Below are 20,599 nucleotides of genomic sequence, written 5' to 3'. Positions count from 1 at the left end.
CCATCGGTTTCGAAACGAAAAATATTTCTATTTTCACTTTAGGAGCTATTGGTAGAAAATGGGTCATTTATAGACATATTAAAAAACAAATTTTAGACTGACAGAGTGACGTAACTAATCAGGGATTGTTGATAGGTAGAGCGACGAACCTTCCTTATTTGTTATTACAGCCCGATGCAACAAACCTAAATTGCACTACGTGATGGTGTTTTGTGTTGTTCACAAAAACAAGGCCATATTTGCTTTTGAAACGTTTAGATCAGTGCTTCCCAACCAGTGGGTCGCGAAGAGTTTCTAAATGTTACAGTTTTCTATTAGATCACGTTTGGTCATATCTCATTGTGGGTCACACAATAAAACTTGCATTAAAAGTGGGTCGCGAACTACAAAAGTTGGGAAGCACTGGGTTAGATGTTTGGGAGGTTTACCTGTTTATCACGGTATAACGTTAACTATGAAATTTTTGTGCAGATCGACATGACTTCAAATCATAATGTGGCTCATCATTCACGAAGGTGAAATGTTCAGTGGGAATACGAGATAGAAGATGCCCATGTTGGAGTTCCAAGGTATAGCGGAGCTACAAAGAAAATTGACACCAAGGTGTATCCGAAAATAAACAAAACGCACTTCAAGTATGGTTGAGTGCCATATCATTCCGATGCAAAGTATATCTACATCGCTCGCAACCCTAAATGACGCATTAGTATCATACTATTATCACTGCAAGGGCTTCAAGGACAAGTTTGATTGCGTGGACCTGGATTTAGATAAATAGTTTGATCTCTATGTAAACGGCGATGTCGAGTTTTGGGGTTACTTTAGTCACGTGACTGATTGGTGCACAAGACGCAACGAACCTAATGTTGTTTCTGCTGAACAAAGATATTAAATTGAAACAGGGCAAGATTAAACTTATAAGTAAAGCGGTTAGCGCTGCTTAAAAGCCAATTCACAAACACAGCTTTTGCGGACTCTTGGCGCTTGCCATTACACTGCAGCAGATGAAATATTGGATATACCATGGTTAACATCAGACAGGGCCAAAAAACAAGCAGCTACACTTTTATGTCGAGTTTAGATTTATTTCAGATACTTTGCCTGACTGGAGGACATTCTATGATTTGCATAATTACCTTTTTCTGAGGCGAACCGTGATCATTCCAGTAAATTTGACTTTTTTTTGCCCACCTGGTCAGTCAATAAACGCAATATCACTGATAACACGTATTTAACGAAAAAACGAGTACTTTTGGATAAGACAAATATACACGTACGTCGAATAGGATAAAGGATGAATCTCAGAAATTAACACAGAATGGCAACCATTGCGATACAAGAAAACGATGGCGCATGTTGGCGATTAGCAAAGCGTGTCGAACAGGAACGCAGAGTTGTATTGTCATGCGGAACAACTCTATGACGTTTAAGTTCAAATTGCTGAATTGAATGTCTAGAACTGGTATTGAGGTTTTACACCGTAACGCTGCGTTTCGGTTCGACACATTTTGTCAGTTACCATGCGACGATAACTACTGTGTGATTAGAAATACAGTAAAACTATACAAGGGAAGTGATATCACGCTAGTTCGCACTTCCGCATTTTGCTGCATCTTTGTCAGCGTAGCAACATAACTCGTGAGTTTTGTGTCGTGTTGCAAACGGCAGTTTTTAGGTATGTAGAACAACGTTATAAATAGCACTTAAAGCTTTTCATTCGACTGCAATGAATGATAGTGATAAGACAGTACCGTCTTACGTCCTTCTGAAGCACCCCGTTACCGGCGAGGTTTGCAAGTACCCCGGTCGCTTCGAACAGAGACATTTAGATTCCGCTGTGAAGTATCAGGCCAAGGAGGGCGACATCTTCACGTGCTCCTTCTCCAAATGTGGAATAACCTGGCTTCAAACCATTGTGTGGCTTATCGTTCACGAAGGGCAAATGTTCGATAGCCACATAAACCAACACATGCCTATGCTGGAGTTTGACGGAAACGAAGCAGCAGAACAAGTGGATACCACTGTGTACCCTCGTATATTGAAGACACATTTTAAGCAAAGTTGGGTTCCGTACCATCTCAATGCAAAGTATATCTACATCACTCGCAACCCAAAGGACGCACTTGTGTCATACTATTACCACTGCAAGGGCTATGTGGGCGCTTTTGATTGCGCGGATCTCGACTTTGACAAGCTGTTTGATCTTTATGTGAAAAATGAGGTGGCGTTTTGGGGTTACTTTGATCACGTGACTGATTGGTACCTGAAACGTAACGAACCCAATACTTTGTTTTTGCTATACGAAGATATGAAAGTCGACCACAAAGGACAAGTTCTAAAAATCGCAAAGTTTTTAGGTGATAAATATTATCAAGCTCTGTTGAGAGACGACAAAAAAGTTTTGAGCCAAGTTTTGGAGAAAAGCAGTTTTGCATCCATGAAATCATTGGTTGTGGTAAGTTACATTCTTAAGTGATGGGTACTGTGCGTGTTTAACCCTGTTGTAACTATTGGTAGAGGGTGATTCGGCCAAAGAATCTTCCTTTTGTTCGTAAAGGAGTGGTGGGCGACTGGAAAAACCACCTAAGCACAAAACAATCCAAAATTATCGAGGAAATGATACGAAAATATGGGAACTCTAGTGGTTGGGATAAATTGTGGGACGACCACGAGGAAGTGTGGGAAAAGAAATAATTACAACGTCATAAAACCTGAAAAAATCCGGGAAATTTACAAATTATACAGTCCCTGTTGTACATATATGTGATGATGCACAAACTTGCCACGTGTCTGCAGTTGTTGTGTATTTAGTTAGTTATAATGTTTGTGTGTGTGTGTGAAATTGGTTTGTCTACATGATTTCGTGGAAAAGAATGTAAACCAAGTTTGGCCGGCGGGGAATGCCCTTGTACTCTTCTGTCAAAGGCGGCATTTTAACGTGTTTCACCCCTGGTCGGACATTATTTAAGCTAAAAAGGTTGCAAACAATTTTGGTTTGTTTTGTAAAAATTGAGTCACAAAAACCTCAATCGATTTGCAATTCCTTGCTGAGTTTGGAAACACCCTGGGTACTAGTGAAGTGAATCTTCGTGGGTCGAGCCGCAGAAATTGCTTTTAGCAAAAAAGTAAATTATTCAGTAAGTGTATTAATGCTGATAACCTTCAAAACTCGGGATCTAATCCTGACATGGGCCTTGTCCAGATTTACAGTCGCTGACCTGTTCCTTCAGCTTTATGTAGTGTCGTGTATTCTTTGAAACATTCTTGTCAAATTTCAACTTCAAAGTGACCAGATTTTCACCATACAGAAGTGTTTCTATTTTGTGTTAATCTGCATTAGAGGCTGTCATAAATAATGGAAAGAGGCATCAAGGTACACAAAGCAATCGAGGATTTCGGGTAACAAAAAAAAAGACACGCTATCACCACAACGTTTGCAAGATGAAGGATCCGATATCACCTAAATCCTATAGCCTAAGTTTAAAGCAGCGCCACGAACAGTTGTACATAATTCAAATTATAAATGAAGCAAGACGTAGCTACGTTCCGTTCTGTGCAGAAACCTGCTGCAAATACTCCTTGTGTATCTTGTCCTGAGCGTCGTATAGTTTGCGCAACTTCTTCCCCTGGCCTTTACTTAATTCCTTGCCGTCTGTGCCGTGGGTTGGGAAACCCTGTCAAGTGAAATAGTTTGGATTTTGAAATGATTAGCTTTAAATGTAAACCAAAATTTTGTGGTCGGCGCAGCGGGCATTAATATTGGTAGCACTTTACAGGGATACATCCGACGGTACTGTCACCATCTTAGAGCAGATGTAAATATAAAACTGATCAAAATGCGACGAACCGAAGTTCACGTTGTGAGAGGACAGAAAGGAGCTCGAGTCGAATTATTTTCATAATAACGTGCACTCAAAATAAGCGGCGGCAACCGAGTGCGCCATTTTTTTAGAATATTATGTGGAGATAAAATAGAAATGAACTTCATTTTAAGGCTGTGTAGTTACAACCAAACGACTCCTGCATTCATTCTTATACAATTCAATACGGAAAAAGACAAAAGAAAACCTCCAGCATTGGATAGTCCAGTTTAAATTACCCACCGACCCAGTTCACACACACCCCTGCAAAACACCAGAGGTAACAGAGAACAAACAAAAATGTAAACCTGGTCGTCGAACTGCGAGTATTTGTCGGTTTGTGACGTGAAGAGTTGACTGGCTGGGATTTTGCGTTGTGCCTCTTTTTCCTCTCTCTTACGGGCGGCGGCTTCCTTCGCAGCTTCTTTCTCTTTTCGTTTACGCTCCTCAGCCTGCGACAAAGGTGGCATCGCTTAAAAACACCTCATTCAAAAGGGTATATTGCAAAGCAGCCAGTTATTTCCAGAATCCCTGTATGTTTGTTCAACACCAACCTTACCTAAGAGTTCCTTAAGGCAAACGAAACATGGGCATAATTTTAGAAACATAACAACACGAAAATTCAATTATACTTTCAAGCGAAAGCGACGCAGTCGGCCAATTATTCCCACCTGTTTCTTTTCCGCTTTTTCTTTCATTAGCTGTTCGCGATCAACCAGTTTCACAACGGTTCGGGCGCCCTCCTTGTCCTCAAAACGCACACCGAGCTTGGGAAGCTCTTCGTCGCGCAATGAATCGCACAATTCGAGTACCTCCGAGACTACAGTAAGCAAATCAACGGCGTACTGTTAATCTCTATCTCGTAACCCATCCACGAAATTTTACAGAAATAATTCGATGTTTGGATTTCATGTTATCAATAAAATGGGAAGGACTCGAATATGTTTAATGATTTGCGGAAATAGCACGTTTACTTGAGAAAAAACACAAAGCACTTGCTTTATATTAGGCCTAGTCTGATGTTTTACTGGAGTATGTATTTTGGTCATTTTCTTATTCAAGTATAAAAAATTTTTGTCAAAATGATGTCAAGTTTTTCGCCAACTAGTTAAATATTGATACCTTTATATTTGCGGGCGACGTTTCTTACTTCCTCTCTGAAGTCGGACAATACGTTGAGGTAGGGCATGAGTGTAGTTTCACTCGTCGCAACTCCAGATCCTGCCATCGCCAGTGGGAAGCCCACCTCACTTTCGCCGCTAATCGCACCGAACACCTACACAACGAAACCCCAATGGGTTGAATATTCCAAAAAAAGGATCGACTCGCCAAGCCTCTGGCCCCCAAAAGAAATTCGCTACAGTTATATTATACTGATTATATAACAAAAGTAAAGAGCAGGAATACTGTGTCCATGATATCTGAAACAAACTACCTTGAAAATCCAGGTGATGTATTTAGCGATGCTTTTTAACAGTTGCCCGTCGGGTGTGCTCTTCTGCACATGTGCTGTCGCCAGGTAAGTGTTGGCGACGGTCACTAGTTGGCGCAAGTGATCTAGCGCCGTGCGTGTATCCACGTTGTCGCACATTGCGAGGTGTACGTTTTGCTGCTGCTTGGAAAACCTGTCGGTTGCGAATTAAAGCTAAGTACGAGTTGTAGAAGCAGAGCAATACCAATCAAAATAATGTCTTTATAAACCAACACACGCGTACGTATGTATGCGGCTTAATATTTTTAGCCAACTATGTGCATGTTCATCTTCAGGTCCTTGTATTGATCGTTCAGTCATTCAGATCCAGGCAATGAAATTACAAGAAACACTTATCATTATAGGCTGTTTAACATTTCGTGGCAAAGCAGGTTTAATTCACTTTCTACAATGTGTAAATCTCTTGCGCGTAAATCTTCAAGGTTTTTAAACATGCTTTCCATTTAACTAACTCTTTTGCAACGTATTGTGAATAAATTTTGTCAGGGTCGTAAGTTTTCTGTTTACGTTTCAGACAGCTCCAAATCTTCAGGTTTCCATTTTCGAAAAGCTTCGGGTCCCGAACTCGGCTGGTTCCGAAGCACATCCTTCACGGTGAGGAAAAACTCCTACAAGAGAAATATGTTGGAATAAGTATCCCAGCATCCACCTACACCTGCTACATTTACCAATTTACTCGCAGGACAAATTTAACGGTAAGAAATTTAGCGCTACAAAAATATACAACCATTTACACAAATAAGGACATAAAACCCTGAGGTTGCTGGTGAAATTTAAGACTTACATTCATGAGTTTTTCGTATTGAACGGCGTCGTGCATCGTGTTTTCCGAATAATCGAGCGTGTCTTTCCATGAGTGGAGCAGGAAGGCAAAACGCAACTGCCGAGCTGTGTTTCTTTGTAACGCTTCCTGTATCACAACGTAAACAGATCAGTTTCCGTTGGCTTTCACCGTTTTTTCTTCACAGGATCAAAGGCTTCTCATGCGTCTCATGCTTTTTAGGGCATTATATTGGTCAAACGTGTTTATCAAAAATATTGCGTTTCTCAAGCAAGCACACCTTGATTGTTATAAAGTTCTTCAGGGATTTTGACATCTTGCAGCCAGCAATGGTGAGATGGCCAGAGTGAAGAAAATAATTTACCCATTTGTCTGTATTGTAGTGGGCCTGGAGAACACACACAGAAAAAAATGAGAATTTGTTTTCTTTAAATCGCCTGTTGTCTCTATAACAGATTAGCACAAAATATTCGTCGTCTGCCTGTTTAACGCTGTATCGCCAAAAGGTATTTTAAATAAATTGTATCAGGGTCGTAAGTCTTAAAAAAAACAATTTAGTAAAACAGTGCTTATGTGTGTACTACAAAGTTGACAAAACATGCCTCTGCCTGTGCGATTTCATTGTCATGATGGGGAAATTTGAGATCAACACCTCCAGTGTGGATGTCCATTGAAGATCCCAGAATACTGCAGGCCATCACTGAACATTCTATATGCCAACCAGGTCTTCCCTGTTACATTCCACCAAAAATAAATATAAATCATATACATCACACACACACACAAACACACACCATTCCCCATAGTGATTTCCAGGATGGTTCTCCAGGCTTCGAAGCTTTCCATAGAGCAAAATCATTTTGTGACTGTTTTTCATTTAACTGTTCAGCAGTTACACTTAATGCCCCTACACAAACAAAACAACTGGATAAATTTAAGGGGAAATTATACGAAAAATATATAAAGCAAATGAAAACCTTCGCCTTCTTGCAGGGCTTGTAAGTCGCCCACAGCTTCAGGTACCAACTTTGCATAGAAATGATCAGAGCAAGTGTCAAACTTGGACACTGAGAAGTAAACAGACCCATTTGAGACATAACCAAACCCATTTTGTATGATCTGTTCCACATATTTCACAATTTCTGGCACATATTCACTTACTCTTGTCAGTACGTCAGGTGGTGCAACCTTAAATGAACACACACATGCTACTGTGTAATAGGATGCAAGGGAAATAAAGAAGCAACTTACATTTAATGCATCCATGTCATTAAAGTATTCCTTCTCCCAAAACTGTGGCAGTGCTGAAAAAATTGAGTTCTCTGTGACTGTGTGCGCAAGCTGAAAAGATACAAACAACATTAAAAAAGGTATTGTGCAACTACTTTGTGAAGCTACCTGTTTGTCAAGCCAATTCGAAAGTGGATCGCTGCAATTAGTAAAAACACTTTCTTTTAACTCTGTGGTTAACTCACTATTCCCAGTGAGACTTTCAAGAGATAACATTGCTTTGTTCAATTGTTTTTCCAACATTGACTTTTTGTCAGGGTCTTTAGTTTCTTCAAACTTTCTTTGGAAGGCCTACATGAGTTTTCTGTTAAGAACCTCCACAAATACACTCATTTTGAATAACACACTACAAACTGCGTAAAAAACTTTTTAGTAGATGTACTTACTTCTACTGCTTGTGATAGGTCTTTACATAGTTTTGTCATTTCACTTGTATTTTTCTTGTACTCATCCAGCAAATAGTTTTGCCGAGCTCTGGCAATGATCTAAAATGCAGGAATTACTGCATGTGATTCCCTAATATCTTAAAGATGATTGGATTATGATTTACAACACATTGAAAACTATACAAATATATTTAAGTATTGTAGAGATTACTACATTTCATGCAAATACCTTATCATCAACATCCGTGATGTTCATGCAATAGAGAATGTTGTAGCCGAAATAGTCAGTAAGAACACGTCGCAGTATATCAAATGATATGTAAGATCGTGCATGGCCCATGTGCGATGCATCATAAACAGTGGGACCACAGCTGTACCACTTTACAAAGTTACCATTTTCTGGTACAAAAACTTCCTAAACCAAATGCACTGATTATCAGTCTTTGTAGAATTTAAACCTTGACAAAAACAAACCTTTTTTCTGGTAAAACTATTGTATAATTTCAGTTGGGATTGAATTCCATCCGGTAATTTCCATTCCGGCTGTTTTCTTTTTGCAGGTCCACCTGTAGATGTACAAATACAGGACATTGAAGACATAAAAGATGATCACATTTAAAAGATCTACCTAATTGTTTAACTGCATTTGCAATTTCTTCATGTGTCTGTGGCCCACCTTCAAGAACATTAAGTCTTCTTTCTAAATTATCTGCAGTTCTGTGTAATGCTTTTAGCTGAACAACTAAGTCTTGCATACCACATTTTAAACCTCCTAACAAATCAGATACTTGCATGGATTGTTGTGAGGTACTGCAGCTGGGTAATGAAATCATTTCACCAGTACCACCTATAGTCCTGGTTATATTTTCTCTAGCCCTTTTGATCTGTTCAACAAGACTGTGTCCCTCACTTTTCATTGTTTGTTGTAATTTGTTGTCTCTTTTGTATTTACAAGTTTCAAAGTGTTCTTTGGCTGTTTCAAACTCAGTTCTGTTGAGCCAGGTCATACTATCCATTCCTTGATTGGACATTGCATAGTGATAAAAGTGTTCCATCTTTGCACTAAACCCACAAAGCTTAAACCAGATTATATTTCTATAATCACATATGTTTAAGTGTTAATATTTTTGAAACCATGCAATGACATAATACAGCCTTGGTGTAAAATGACACGATGAATAGTGTACAGTAAAACAATTTCAAGAAAAATAACATTAAAAGTATGTTCTGCATATAAAATCACCAAAGCACAATGAAAAACACCGCGGCCCACACTAAAGCATACCATTTTGATCATCCATATCCTTCCCAGAGTGCAGAACGTTAACAAACTGCAATTATAAAACAATCAACCAATATCTTCAATCAAATTTCATCATCCTTTTTTGAATGGAATTGCTTTCACGATATGGATGAGAGATTTGAAATAAAACTTACAACTTTTCAAAAATTTCGCTTACGAAAGTACGTTTAGGTTGTAAAATAAATATTAAACAAATGTTGTTTTGCAAAACTTGGTAAAACAAAATAATTCTTTCCGGTAACCTGACTGCAATATTTACCAATATTTCTGCTTTCTTTACATCATCCATTTTATCAAAACATTTTTCACACGTTTTAGGGGATTTTTTTTACAAGAATAGTCCGTGTCTGCATGGTTTACCGTTATTTACTATAATGTAAAAACACGTATCCAAGTACACTATAGCAGCGGATCCAAACTTTGGGTATTATATTTAAGATTATACACAATAAATTTTTTGAAATTAGTGTTGATTGGCAAAATTTTTTCACGCCACCACCTGAGCCTCTGTGCACCGCTTGAACAAAAAACGCACTACGGTGTACACATCTTTTAGCTTTCCTGCAAGCTATTTCTTCTATTATTTGTAAAGGTGGCTGCACACTGAATATCGTCATTTTGCCGCGACTTGCGTCACTTTGCATGCGACAACCTGCGATGCGCCTGTACACTAAATTTTACGTTCCTCCTCGTTGCATGTTGTAGCTTTGTAATATGGGTAGTAGCTACAAGCGGCAACCGGACCGAAACATTATATTAGGTCAACTAGTCGAACATTTTTGAAGGCTGAAAATGGACGCAAATACAGACGTACAATTGCGTGCGAAAGCGACGGTTTCGTAAATAGCGTTTCCTTTCAATTTCAAAACACAATTTTTTGTGCAGAAACGCAAACGCATCCAGTTTACAGCCACCTTTATGCACTCGCAGTAATGTTTGTTTCGGCCTTGTGACCCCCTTACATATTGCAACTCTCATTCAAAACAAAAAGACAAGTAGACCAACCCCTTCGGTCTTAGACTAACTTTATGCAGCTTTACTACGGCTTTGTAATAATGTCGGGATCGCAACCATGGACGACCACTACATGATGGCCTTCACAACGGCGATGTAAGTTCGTCATCTCCGGGCCCTGCACGGCGTTGCAAAACACCTATAGTTTTACTTATCTGTCGCAGGTAGGACATAACTTGCAGGGCAAGGTATAATTCAAAGACTGAAATCGTTATTACGCTGGTGTACTATAATTATTCCTTTCTTACTTCCTTGATACAACACGCATTTAGTAAAACATTTTTTTTATTCAATCGCTTATCGTTGCTAGTGCAGATAACAATTCTTGTTAGCAAATAATTATGTTTCTAGCATACTACAAAAGCTCCGACTCTACAGTCTTTTCACAACAAACTACATTTGCACATGTTTTGATTTAAGAGCTTCTTCTCCATTTGTGGTACTTTGGGCTCCGCGAACCACTGTGACTCTTCCTGTATTTGCGACCAGACTTCGACGATTTCTTCTTTGATTTGGGTGATCTTCTACCTTTTGATGACTTCGTGGTTTTATTTGTAGATTTTCGCGAAGACGTTCTTGACCTTGAGCTTTTTGGAGACTTTTTGGTTGGTTTTCTAGTTTTGGGGGATTTGGGCCTGTTCGGTCTTTGTGGTGTTGGTCGTGGCCTGGTTGGTCTTGGTTTTGTTGGCCTTGTCCAGGTTGGTCTTGGTTTTGTTGGTCTTGGTTTTGTTGGTCTTGGTTTTGTTGGTCTTGGTTTTGTTGGTCTTGGTTTTGTTGGTCTTGGTTTTGTTGGTCTTGTCCAGGTTGGTCGAGTTGGTCGAGTTGGTCGAGTTGGTCGAGTTGGTCGAGTTGGTCGAGTTGGTCGAGTTGGTCGAGTTGGTCGAGTTGGTCGAGTTGGTCGAGTTGGTCGAGTTGGTCGAGTTGGTCGAGTTGGTCTTGACCATGTTGGCCTGGTTGGTCTGGGTTTTGGTTTAGTTGGTCTTGGTTGTTTTGGTATTCGACACAGACAAGTTATAAGGGAAAAACGTTCAGTTGTTGTGGTTGTAGGACACGACCAGGTCGTAGCCGAAATCGAACGAGTTGTAGTGGTTTGCCTTGTAGTGAGTGGTGGAAGTTTACTTGTTTGTTGAAATTCGTTGAACTGCTGTTGCCCGTTGTAACCGTAGTGACTGACTGCAGAGATATGCCGTTTGTTCCATATGGTTTTCTTTTGTGTAGCATCTATATTAATTGCAACAACATATTTTATCAGTGGCTGTTTTACAATAAACCTGGGTATAGTTTGACTTACCGGATATCAACGCCTTGGTTGTGGAAAACCACACTGTTCCGCACAACAAGATGAACAGCACTTTCCTCATACTGTGCTGTCTATCAGTAAAATAACAAATCACACAGTATGTTTCCACTAATTCTGCAAACTAGAAATAACGCCTCATAATCCAATACAAATCTATTTGTATATTTTCCTCAAAGGTCACGAAATTTACAGGCTGGGAGGAAAAGGCTGGCATTTCCGTAGTACTTAATAAAGGTTAACTCAATTATCTGCATTGGCGCAGCCTAACCCGCAACTAACGGATGACCGAATATTGTAGCAAATTTTTGCGATAGACTACGCCCTAATCCATTTTATTAGCAGTCGCCCGTCACATAAACCAATACCGCACACTCGACACAGCAGTATTTCTCTTGACTGACGGGAATTTTAGTTAGGTTTGCACGACATCCGAATAGGGTGCAACATGAACCCAGTGCTAAAACATGATTCACTTTTTCTTGAGAACAATCCATAGCAAGAACTATATACACATTAGTTTACCCACCTAAAACGTGTAAACAACGAAGACTAAAAACGCTCACAAAAGACGCGAAATAGTGGGTTGGTTGTATGCTTATTTTGAAGTATTTGAAAAAAGCAATTCATGTTCGACTTAATTTGGCCTAGCCCAAAATGTTTGGTCCATGTTATACGTTTTCGTCCAAAAACGGGTCGGGTTTCCATGTCGCAAACGCATTTGAGCGTAACAGGTTTTCGCCCTTCATTGAATGTGTCGCGGGGATTGTGAAAGTGCGAAAACCTGACAAATCGTCTCTGTCGGACCTCGGACGCTTGTGGCACAAAAAAGGTTGGATTGGAACTGTGTGGTGGTTGTTTTGGTGTCCTTCCATATTTTTTTCCAAATTTGTGCCCAGTGCAATATGGTTCAACCTTGAAAACAGATTGACAAAGTGCTTCCAAACAACACAAGAGGTATGTTTAATTAGACTTTTATTACTAATAATGAAAAACAACCACTGTCAATCTTACAGATATTTGAGAATCATTGGAACTGATTACTACAATACAAGTGCATAGCTGGACAAAATTATGAATGTTTTCCATTGTCCTTTACTTGTTGAAAAAAATAAAGAAAATGGTCCGAACACGTTGTCACAGTCCTTGCTTGTCAGACCACAACTTAAAATCCTGGTGCTGCAGCAGAACTTTTGTAAGGGTGTTTGTGGATCTTCACAAGGGTAATGTAATCTTCCAGAACCCTGTTTTAGGTCACTTTCTTGCATAAACTAATTAAATGCATTTCCACAACAGTTAGTCATTGTGCTAGCTGTGGATCTAATTAAATGAAAAATTCATTGAATGTGTTTCATCTCCAAAGCTATTAGTTAACTAATCTGATGCAGTTATCTAGACCGTGGAAAAAGCTATTGTGTTCACCAATTTGTACTACCATACATTGCATGAACATGCAAAAACTTTCATTTGGTTATCAATGCATCCACAGCACTCTTGTCCACTTTCTAGGCTAAATTTATGCACAAAACTTACTATTGAAAGGTTACATTTAAAAACTGCAGTTGAATATAACACCCATGCATAAAAGGATGAGAAAAGCCCATATAATCCACTTGCAAAGTAATAAAACGCCAATTGCTACCAATCAAAAAAGATATATATTCACAACAAAAGCGATCTGCGGAGGCTTGGAGTAACTGAGGACATTCATTTAAACACAATGCTTACGCGCGTTAAAGTAATTAAAAAAACTGCTGTTTACTGCGCAAAAAGCTACCAAACCCTGCTGCAGTTATGGCATGGCACAAAAATTACTTGGCCAAAGTCAGTTAAAGACCACCTATTTTAATGGCCCAAAAATTCAGCCGTTTTGGTCAAGTACTCGGCCTGCCTCATTTTCGACACTTCCATATTTGGTCACATGGCCCAAATACATGGTCAAAACTCGCGACATGGAAACATAAATTACGCCTCTGATCAAAAAATCCTCATTAAAATCCAATATTTCTAAACAGTAAAAAATCAAAATATGAAAACCATGTTACTATTACCGTGAAGCCAGAATGTTAAAGCAAGACAACCGTGTTACCAAGCTGAAGTCTCTGAATTTGCATTTTTACGTCTGCAAGCGAGGTTTGCATCTAACACAAAGTATAACCAACTCAATGAAGCACAACGGACCATTTTTTGTGCAAATAATTAATGTTTTTGAGAATCATCTTTCTTCGCTTTTGATAATGAAAATAAACTGCCGTAAAATGCAACCGATTTTATTGATTCCACAGGCATGTACTACAGTATAAAACACGCATTACATCAGAATTATTCAAAAACAAAAGTATGCTCCGTCAGAATTCATTTGAACAGATATAAAATGCAGATGTGCTCCCTGTGTACGCAAGCAAAGATTGAGTACATCAAAGAAATGTGCAAATAATTTTTGACATGAGGAAAAAGATGTGTGCAAAGGGCTGCGCTGTAAAGCACTAAAGTCGATCACTTATTTCAAGTAGCGCTTTTCGTGGAAATTTAACATAAACATGCATTTCATCGAAATGAACTACACCACATGCATGATTCCTACGCCGCTATGAAGTCAGTGGCCACCTATGGGGACTTGAAACTGCTACAAAATTACGAGAAGGATTAAAAGGTGATAGAGGTTGTCATTCCGGCATGCACATCCATTCCACACACTTAGTGTGATCCTGTCATAAAAAAACAACATTTTAAACACAAACATAGGAAAGAATTATATTTTGTTTTTTGAAATATGCCCATTTACAGCTAGAAATCGTTTGGCGGTGGTTGCTAACAAAACGTGTATATTTAATGCTTAATGCTTTTTGGAGCTCTTATTTTTGGACCCTTTGTGTGAATCTTTGGACCCTTTGTGTGAATTTTTAGACCCCTTGTGTGAATCTTTAGAACCCTTGTGTGAATCTTTAGACCCCTTGTGTGAATCTTTAGACCCCTTGTGTGAATCTTTGGACCCCTTGTGTGAATCTTTAGAACCCTTGGAGCCGTGAGGGGACTCAGGAGGTGGTTTAGGGCTTTCTGGCTTAGGAGGTGGCGGGGGTGGTGGCGGTGGGTTTTGCGGGGGCGGTGGGGGAGGCGGAGGGGGGTTTGAATTATTAATTTGCCCTTGAGACTGACTTTGAGATTGACTCTGTGAACCGGCTCCTATTTGACTCTGCGACTGGGATTGGTGCTGGATGTCTATTTGTGCATCGCCCTTGCTTATGGATACTTGTGTTTGACCCTGCTGTTGATGCTGAAAGCCACGCTTGACTTTACCTTGGGCATGATGCTGGGATTGGGATTGTGATTGGGCACCATGCCCTGCGTTAACTTGAGACTGTCCTTGGGATTGGGATTGGCCACCGCCGCCGTGGTTGGCCTGGGATTGACCTTGTGACTGGGATTGAGCGCCAGCGCCGCCATGGTTTGATTGGGACTGTCCTTGGTTCTGAGACTGACCGCCCCATCCACCGTTGTTTGATTGGGACTGTCCTTGGTTCTGAGACTGACCGCCCCATCCACCGTTGTTTGATTGGGACTGTCCTTGGTTCTGAGACTGACCGCCCCATCCACCGTTGTTCGATTGGGACTGTCCTTGGTTCTGAGACTGACCGCCCCATCCACCGTTGTTTGATTGGGACTGACCTTGGTTCTGAGACTGGCCACCATATCCACCGTTGTTTGATTGGGACTGTCCTTGGTTCTGAGACTGACCGCCCCATCCACCGTTGTTTGATTGGGACTGTCCTTGGTTCTGAGACTGACCGCCCCATCCACCGTTGTTTGATTGGGATTGTCCTTGGTTCTGAGACTGACCGCCCCATCCACCGTTGTTCGATTGGGACTGTCCTTGGTTCTGAGACTGGCTGCCCCATCCACCGTTGTTTGTTTGGGACTGTCCTTGGTTCTGAGACTGTCCACCATATCCACCGTTGTTTGTTTGGGACTGCGACTGACCTTGACTTTGGTAGCCACGTTTATTCCATTGACCTTGAGACTGTCCTTGGGTCTGAGACTGGCCGCCTGATCCACCATGGTTTGACTGGGACTGTCCTTGGTTCTGAGACTGACCGCCTGATCCACCATGGTTTGACTGGGACTGTCCTTGGTTCTGAGACTGACCGCCCCATCCACCGTTGTTTGATTGGGACTGTCCTTGGTTCTGAGACTGACCGCCCCATCCACCGTTGTTTGATTGGGACTGTCCTTGGTTCTGAGACTGGCTGCCCCATCCACCGTTGTTTGTTTGGGACTGTCCTTGGTTCTGAGACTGGCCGCCCCATCCACCGTTGTTTGTTTGGGACTGTCCTTGGTTCTGAGACTGTCCACCATATCCACCGTTGTTTGTTTGGGACTGCGACTGACCTTGACTTTGGTAGCCACGTTTATTCCATTGACCTTGAGACTGTCCTTGGGTCTGAGACTGGCCGCCTGATCCACCATGGTTTGACTGGGACTGTCCTTGGGACTGAGACTGGCCGCCTGATCCACCATGGTTTGACTGGGACTGTCCTTGGTTCTGAGACTGGCTGCCCCATCCACCGTTGTTTGATTGGGACTGTCCTTGGTTCTGAGACTGACCGCCCCATCCACCGTTGTTTGATTGGGACTGTCCTTGGTTCTGAGACTGACCGCCCCATCCACCGTTGTTTGATTGGGACTGTCCTTGGTTCTGAGACTGACCGCCCCATCCACCGTTGTTTGATTGGGACTGTCCTTGGTTCTGAGACTGGCTGCCCCATCCACCGTTGTTTGTTTGGGACTGTCCTTGGTTCTGAGACTGACCGCCCCATCCACCGTTGTTTGATTGGGACTGTCCTTGGTTCTGAGACTGGCTGCCCCATCCACCGTTGTTTGTTTGGGACTGCGACTGACCTTGACTTTGGTAGCCACGTTTATTCCATTGACCTTGAGACTGTCCTTGGGTCTGAGACTGGCCGCCTGATCCACCATGGTTTGACTGGGACTGTCCTTGGTTCTGAGACTGACCGCCCCATCCACCGTTGTTTGATTGGGACTGTCCTTGGTTCTGAGACTGGCCGCCCCATCCACCGTTGTTTGATTGGGACTGTCCTTGGTTCTGAGACTGGCTGCCCCATCCACCGTTGTTTGATTGGGACTGTCCTTGGTTCTGAGACTGGCTGCCCCATCCACCGTTGTTTGATTGGGATTGACCTTGTGACTGGGATTGAGTCCCAGCGCCGCCATGGTTTGATTGGGACTGTCCTTGGTTCTGAGACTGGCTGCCCCATCCACCGTTGTTTGATTGGGATTGACCTTGTGATTGGGATTGAGTCCCAGCGCCGCCATGGTTTGATTGGGACTGTCCTTGGTTTTGAGACTGGCCGCCATATCCACCGTTGTTTGTTTGGGACTGCGACTGACCTTGACTTTGGTAGCCACGTTTATTCCATTGGCCTTGAGACTGTCCTTGGGTCTGAGACTGGCCGCCTGATCCACCATGGTTTGACTGGGACTGTCCTTGGTTCTGAGACTGGCTGCCCCATCCACCGTTGTTTGATTGGGATTGACCTTGTGACTGGGATTGAGCCCCAGCGCCGCCATGGTTTGATTGGGACTGACTTTGTTGTTGCGCTTGATACGACCTCAGCTGGACGAGTAGGTTTTTCGCATCTAAAAGATTCCGGAAATCATTTACAAATAGTCTAACCAAATATTTATTCAAACTCAAATGTTTGCTGGGCAAAAGGATGAGCAATGTCATCTGTACCATATAATTATAACTATTTACTTACCAAACGCATCCACTCTGCGCTTAACTTCAAGTGGAGCAGCCGTTATTGCTACAAATAAGCACACGGCGATCAATGCTCGAAACATGCTGACCAAATCTTCAAAAATCTTTTCAGAACAAAAATTTAAGAAAAATCGTATGTCATTTACAACTTTGCTGTACGAAAAGCATTTGTTGTTAATATGTTTTCGGGGCATTTTCCCAAATTTAATAACACGAATCAATATATTCTTGAAATAGATTTTCACTTAGCTCTAATCAAACTATTTTTCATTGCTCTGCAATACTTTTGGACGTAACCGTAAAACTCACAGCTCTTCTCAGTCCAATAGTTTTCAGCTCATAGCCATTCTGAAACTAATTTTAAGACCTGGGTTACAAGCATTTATATCACCGATCCGGACGAATGGGGAGGACACGTAATGTTTGTGAAGGGAATACAAAACTTGGAGATCCTGATTACTTGGTCGAATAAACTCGTGAGGCGACGCCCTGATTTGATGGAAAAATACACAAGCGACCCGACTTGTTAAACACAGGTCGGACAACATTGGAAACTGTCGCAGAAGAAGTTTATCGTTTCAGATTTATTGACAAGTGATTACGGCCATGCCACAAATGAAAAGCTTTGTTTCAAGATGCGACACCGCCCGTTTCGTAAACCGCAGCGAACCCTCGATTACACCATAAACCATTGGGATCCGTTTAAATTTTAACTGTTAATTACAGGTTATTGTAAGGTCATGAAGCAAAAACGACAACCACGCACCCAAAAATTTATCACATGGCACGTCCTTTTCACGCGTTGTGTGGTGATAAAAAACTTTTTAAGTTTTTTTAAAACTTGAATTAAACGGATTAAACTAAAATTAGTCGTTTCGTAGTTTAATATTGTTGATGGATGGTTCGGACAACGCAGCTTGGTTTTATGCAATCACGTGATTGGCAGGGTCGTCCCACTGCGCAGGTCCTTACTTGGTTCAGTTGAGGTTTTACCAAACAGGTTTGTATAATTTTTAACTACTTTAAGAAACATGGCTATAACATTTTCAAAGAATTTGATCCGTGTTTATAATTTTCATGCTATGATAATTTGTGAACTTAAAGCAATCTTTTCTTTACTGAAATTAAACTCTTGCAAATCTGTGAGAAGCGATTTGGCGACGAATGGGAACTTTCGTTTGCTCATTAAACGGGCGAAACACAGATGGCCTAAAAATTCACTTCAACGCAGTTTTAACATAATTTTGATGTTTCTATTTATAAGCAAACTTCTGGAAAACTCGAATTATAATTCATCTGGAATGAATTATAATAACACAGGCTGGGTCAATGTAGATCTGTGTCTTAAACGAGACTGGATACGAAATCACCAAAATCAATATAAGGTATTAAAGTTACGTACTTTTTTCGGGAAATTTTCCAAAGCTTTTAATTTAAGATCACAACCCCAAAACTTTGTACTTCGTGGCATTGTTTACCGCTAGAATAACAAACACACATCTAACGAGGAAATTGTGGAACTGCACGCCATATTTCTGAAAATATTATACGCTTTTCACAAGCGCATATATGTGACATGAAAACTATCTGATATAACTGTAAATATATGGTTGAGTAATGAGTGAAGGCAAAGAGTATGCGTGGTTTATTACACAAAAAGCAAAACAATTCGTAGAGTATCGTTTTTGGAGTAACAGATCTCGTCAGGATGAACTCTGAAAGAAAAGTATTTTTATTATTGTGAAAAGTTGTATTTTAGATTTGCACTCACAACTAATGCTGGATCTGATTTTGGGCTTGCCCTTGGAAACCTCCTCTGCCATGTTGGACTTGACTCTGAGACTGTCCTTGGAAACCTCCTCTGCCGTGTTGGGTTTGACTTTGAGATTGCCCTTGGAAACCTCCTCTGCCATGTTGGATTTGACTCTGAGACTGTCCTTGGAAGCCTCCTTTGCCGTGTTGGATTTGACTTTGAGATTGTCCTTGGAAACCTCCTCTGCCATGTTGGACTTGGCTCTGAGACTGTCCTTGGAAACCTCCTCTGCCATGTTGGACTTGACTCTGAGCCTGTCCTTGGAAGCCTCCTCTGCCATGTTGGGCTTGACTCTGAGACTGTCCTTGGAAGCCTCCTCTGCCGTGTTGGATTTGACTCTGAGACTGCCCTTGAAAGCCTCCTCTGCCGTGTTGGACTTGGCTCTGAGACTGTCCTTGGAAACCTCCTCTGCCATGTTGGACTTGACTCTGAGCCTGTCCTTGGAAGCCTCCTCTGCCATGTTGGATTTGACTCTGAGATTGCCCTTGGAAACCTCCTCTGCCATGTTGGATTTGACTCTGAGATTGCCCTTGGAAACCTCCTCTGCCGTGTTGGGATTGACTTTGTGCTTGACCCTGAAATCCATTTCTTCCGCTTTGGATTTGGGCCTGGGATTGCCTTTGACGTCCTCTTCTTCCAGCCTGTCGCTGCATTTGCGTCTGTAACTGTCCTCCACGCTTGTAATACTGGTGTTGGTGCTGGGATTGCATTTGGAAACCGCCGCCGCCGCCGCCGCCGTGACCGAAGCCCATTTGTACTTGAACCTGATGCTGGGATCCGCGACCTCCTCCTGACTGAGATTGACTTTGGGATTGGGATTGAGAACCGCTGTGTCCATGCTGACTTTGTGCTTGGGCCTGTGATTGGTGTCCTCCTCTACCCCACTGACTTTGGGCTTGAAATTGATGTTGGAAACCAAACAAACGCTTTGCAAGTGATTGACCTTGTTGCTGCGACTGCTTTTGTATCTGTCTGTGTCCAGAACTTCCGTAATTACCTTGCCATTGGCCTTGTTTCTGGCCTTGCCAACCTCCTATTTGAGATTGTCCCTGGATTTGTCCCTGAGACTGATCTTGTCCCCAAATTCCCTGTCCTTGTGATTGTCCCTGAGACTGGCCTTGTCCCCAAATGCCTTGTCCCTGGGATTGTCCCTGAGTCTGCCCTTGTCCACCGTGTCCTTGTCCCTGGGATTGTCCTTGAGACTGACCTTGTCCACCGTGTCCTTGTCCTTGGGATTGTCCCTGAGACTGACCTTGTCCACCGTGTCCTTGTCCTTGGGATTGTCCCTGAGACTGACCTTGTCCACCGTGTCCTTGCCCCTGGGATTGGCCCTGCGACTGACCTTGTCCACCGTGTCCTTGTCCCTGCGATTGTCCCTGAGACTGACCTTGTCCACCGTGTCCTTGTCCCTGGGATTGTCCCTGAGACTGACCTTGTCCACCGTGTCCTTGTCCCTGGGATTGTCCCTGAGACTGACCTTGTCCACCGTGTCCTTGCCCCTGGGATTGGCCCTGCGACTGACCTTGTCCACCGTGCCCTTGCCCCTGGGATTGGCCCTGCGACTGACCTTGTCCACCGTGTCCT

At 42.0% G+C, this 20,599-nt stretch overlaps 3 protein-coding genes across 4 annotated transcripts; 1 reads left to right on the top strand and 2 right to left on the bottom strand.

Moving 5' to 3' along the window:
* The first annotated feature begins 1,726 nt into the window (after nt 1-1,726).
* On the top strand, nt 1,727-2,742 carry LOC145903902 (sulfotransferase 1C2-like). Its single transcript, XM_082992089.1, has 2 exons — nt 1,727-2,472; nt 2,520-2,742. The coding sequence occupies exons 1-2, from the start codon at nt 1,727-1,729 to the stop codon at nt 2,692-2,694; spliced, it is 921 nt and encodes a 306-aa protein (XP_082848215.1). The 3' UTR covers nt 2,695-2,742.
* A 543-nt stretch (nt 2,743-3,285) lies between these two features.
* Nucleotides 3,286-9,189, bottom strand: LOC145903881 (cysteine--tRNA ligase, cytoplasmic-like). Of its 2 annotated transcripts, none has more exons than XM_082992064.1 (17): nt 8,438-9,059; nt 8,284-8,375; nt 8,039-8,224; nt 7,810-7,908; nt 7,532-7,714; nt 7,385-7,474; nt 7,111-7,321; nt 6,928-7,040; nt 6,736-6,864; nt 6,414-6,521; nt 6,137-6,262; nt 5,860-5,960; nt 5,296-5,485; nt 4,983-5,136; nt 4,532-4,680; nt 4,169-4,312; nt 3,286-3,674 (listed from the first exon to the last, which is right to left on the bottom strand). In XM_082992064.1, the coding sequence occupies exons 1-17, from the start codon at nt 8,862-8,864 to the stop codon at nt 3,540-3,542; spliced, it is 2,637 nt and encodes an 878-aa protein (XP_082848190.1). In that variant the 5' UTR covers nt 8,865-9,059; the 3' UTR covers nt 3,286-3,539. The 2 variants fall into 2 exon arrangements, with proteins under 2 accessions (XP_082848190.1, XP_082848191.1); XM_082992065.1 differs by lacking the exon at nt 8,438-9,059 and adding an exon at nt 9,095-9,189 and having other exon boundaries at nt 3,290-3,674.
* Nucleotides 9,190-14,259: 5,070 nt separating this feature from the next.
* On the bottom strand, nt 14,260-19,853 carry LOC145902787 (uncharacterized). The gene is made up of 2 exons (XM_082990887.1): nt 18,974-19,853; nt 14,260-17,078 (listed from the first exon to the last, which is right to left on the bottom strand). The coding sequence occupies exons 1-2, from the start codon at nt 19,851-19,853 to the stop codon at nt 14,260-14,262; spliced, it is 3,699 nt and encodes a 1,232-aa protein (XP_082847013.1).
* Between the last annotated feature and the right edge of the window lie 746 nt (nt 19,854-20,599).

Source organism: Ascidia mentula, chromosome 5 (assembly GCF_947561715.1).
Source record: "Ascidia mentula chromosome 5, kaAscMent1.1, whole genome shotgun sequence".
Lineage (NCBI taxonomy): Eukaryota > Metazoa > Chordata > Ascidiacea > Phlebobranchia > Ascidiidae > Ascidia > Ascidia mentula.
This window is presented reverse-complemented; position numbering and strand designations above follow the sequence as displayed.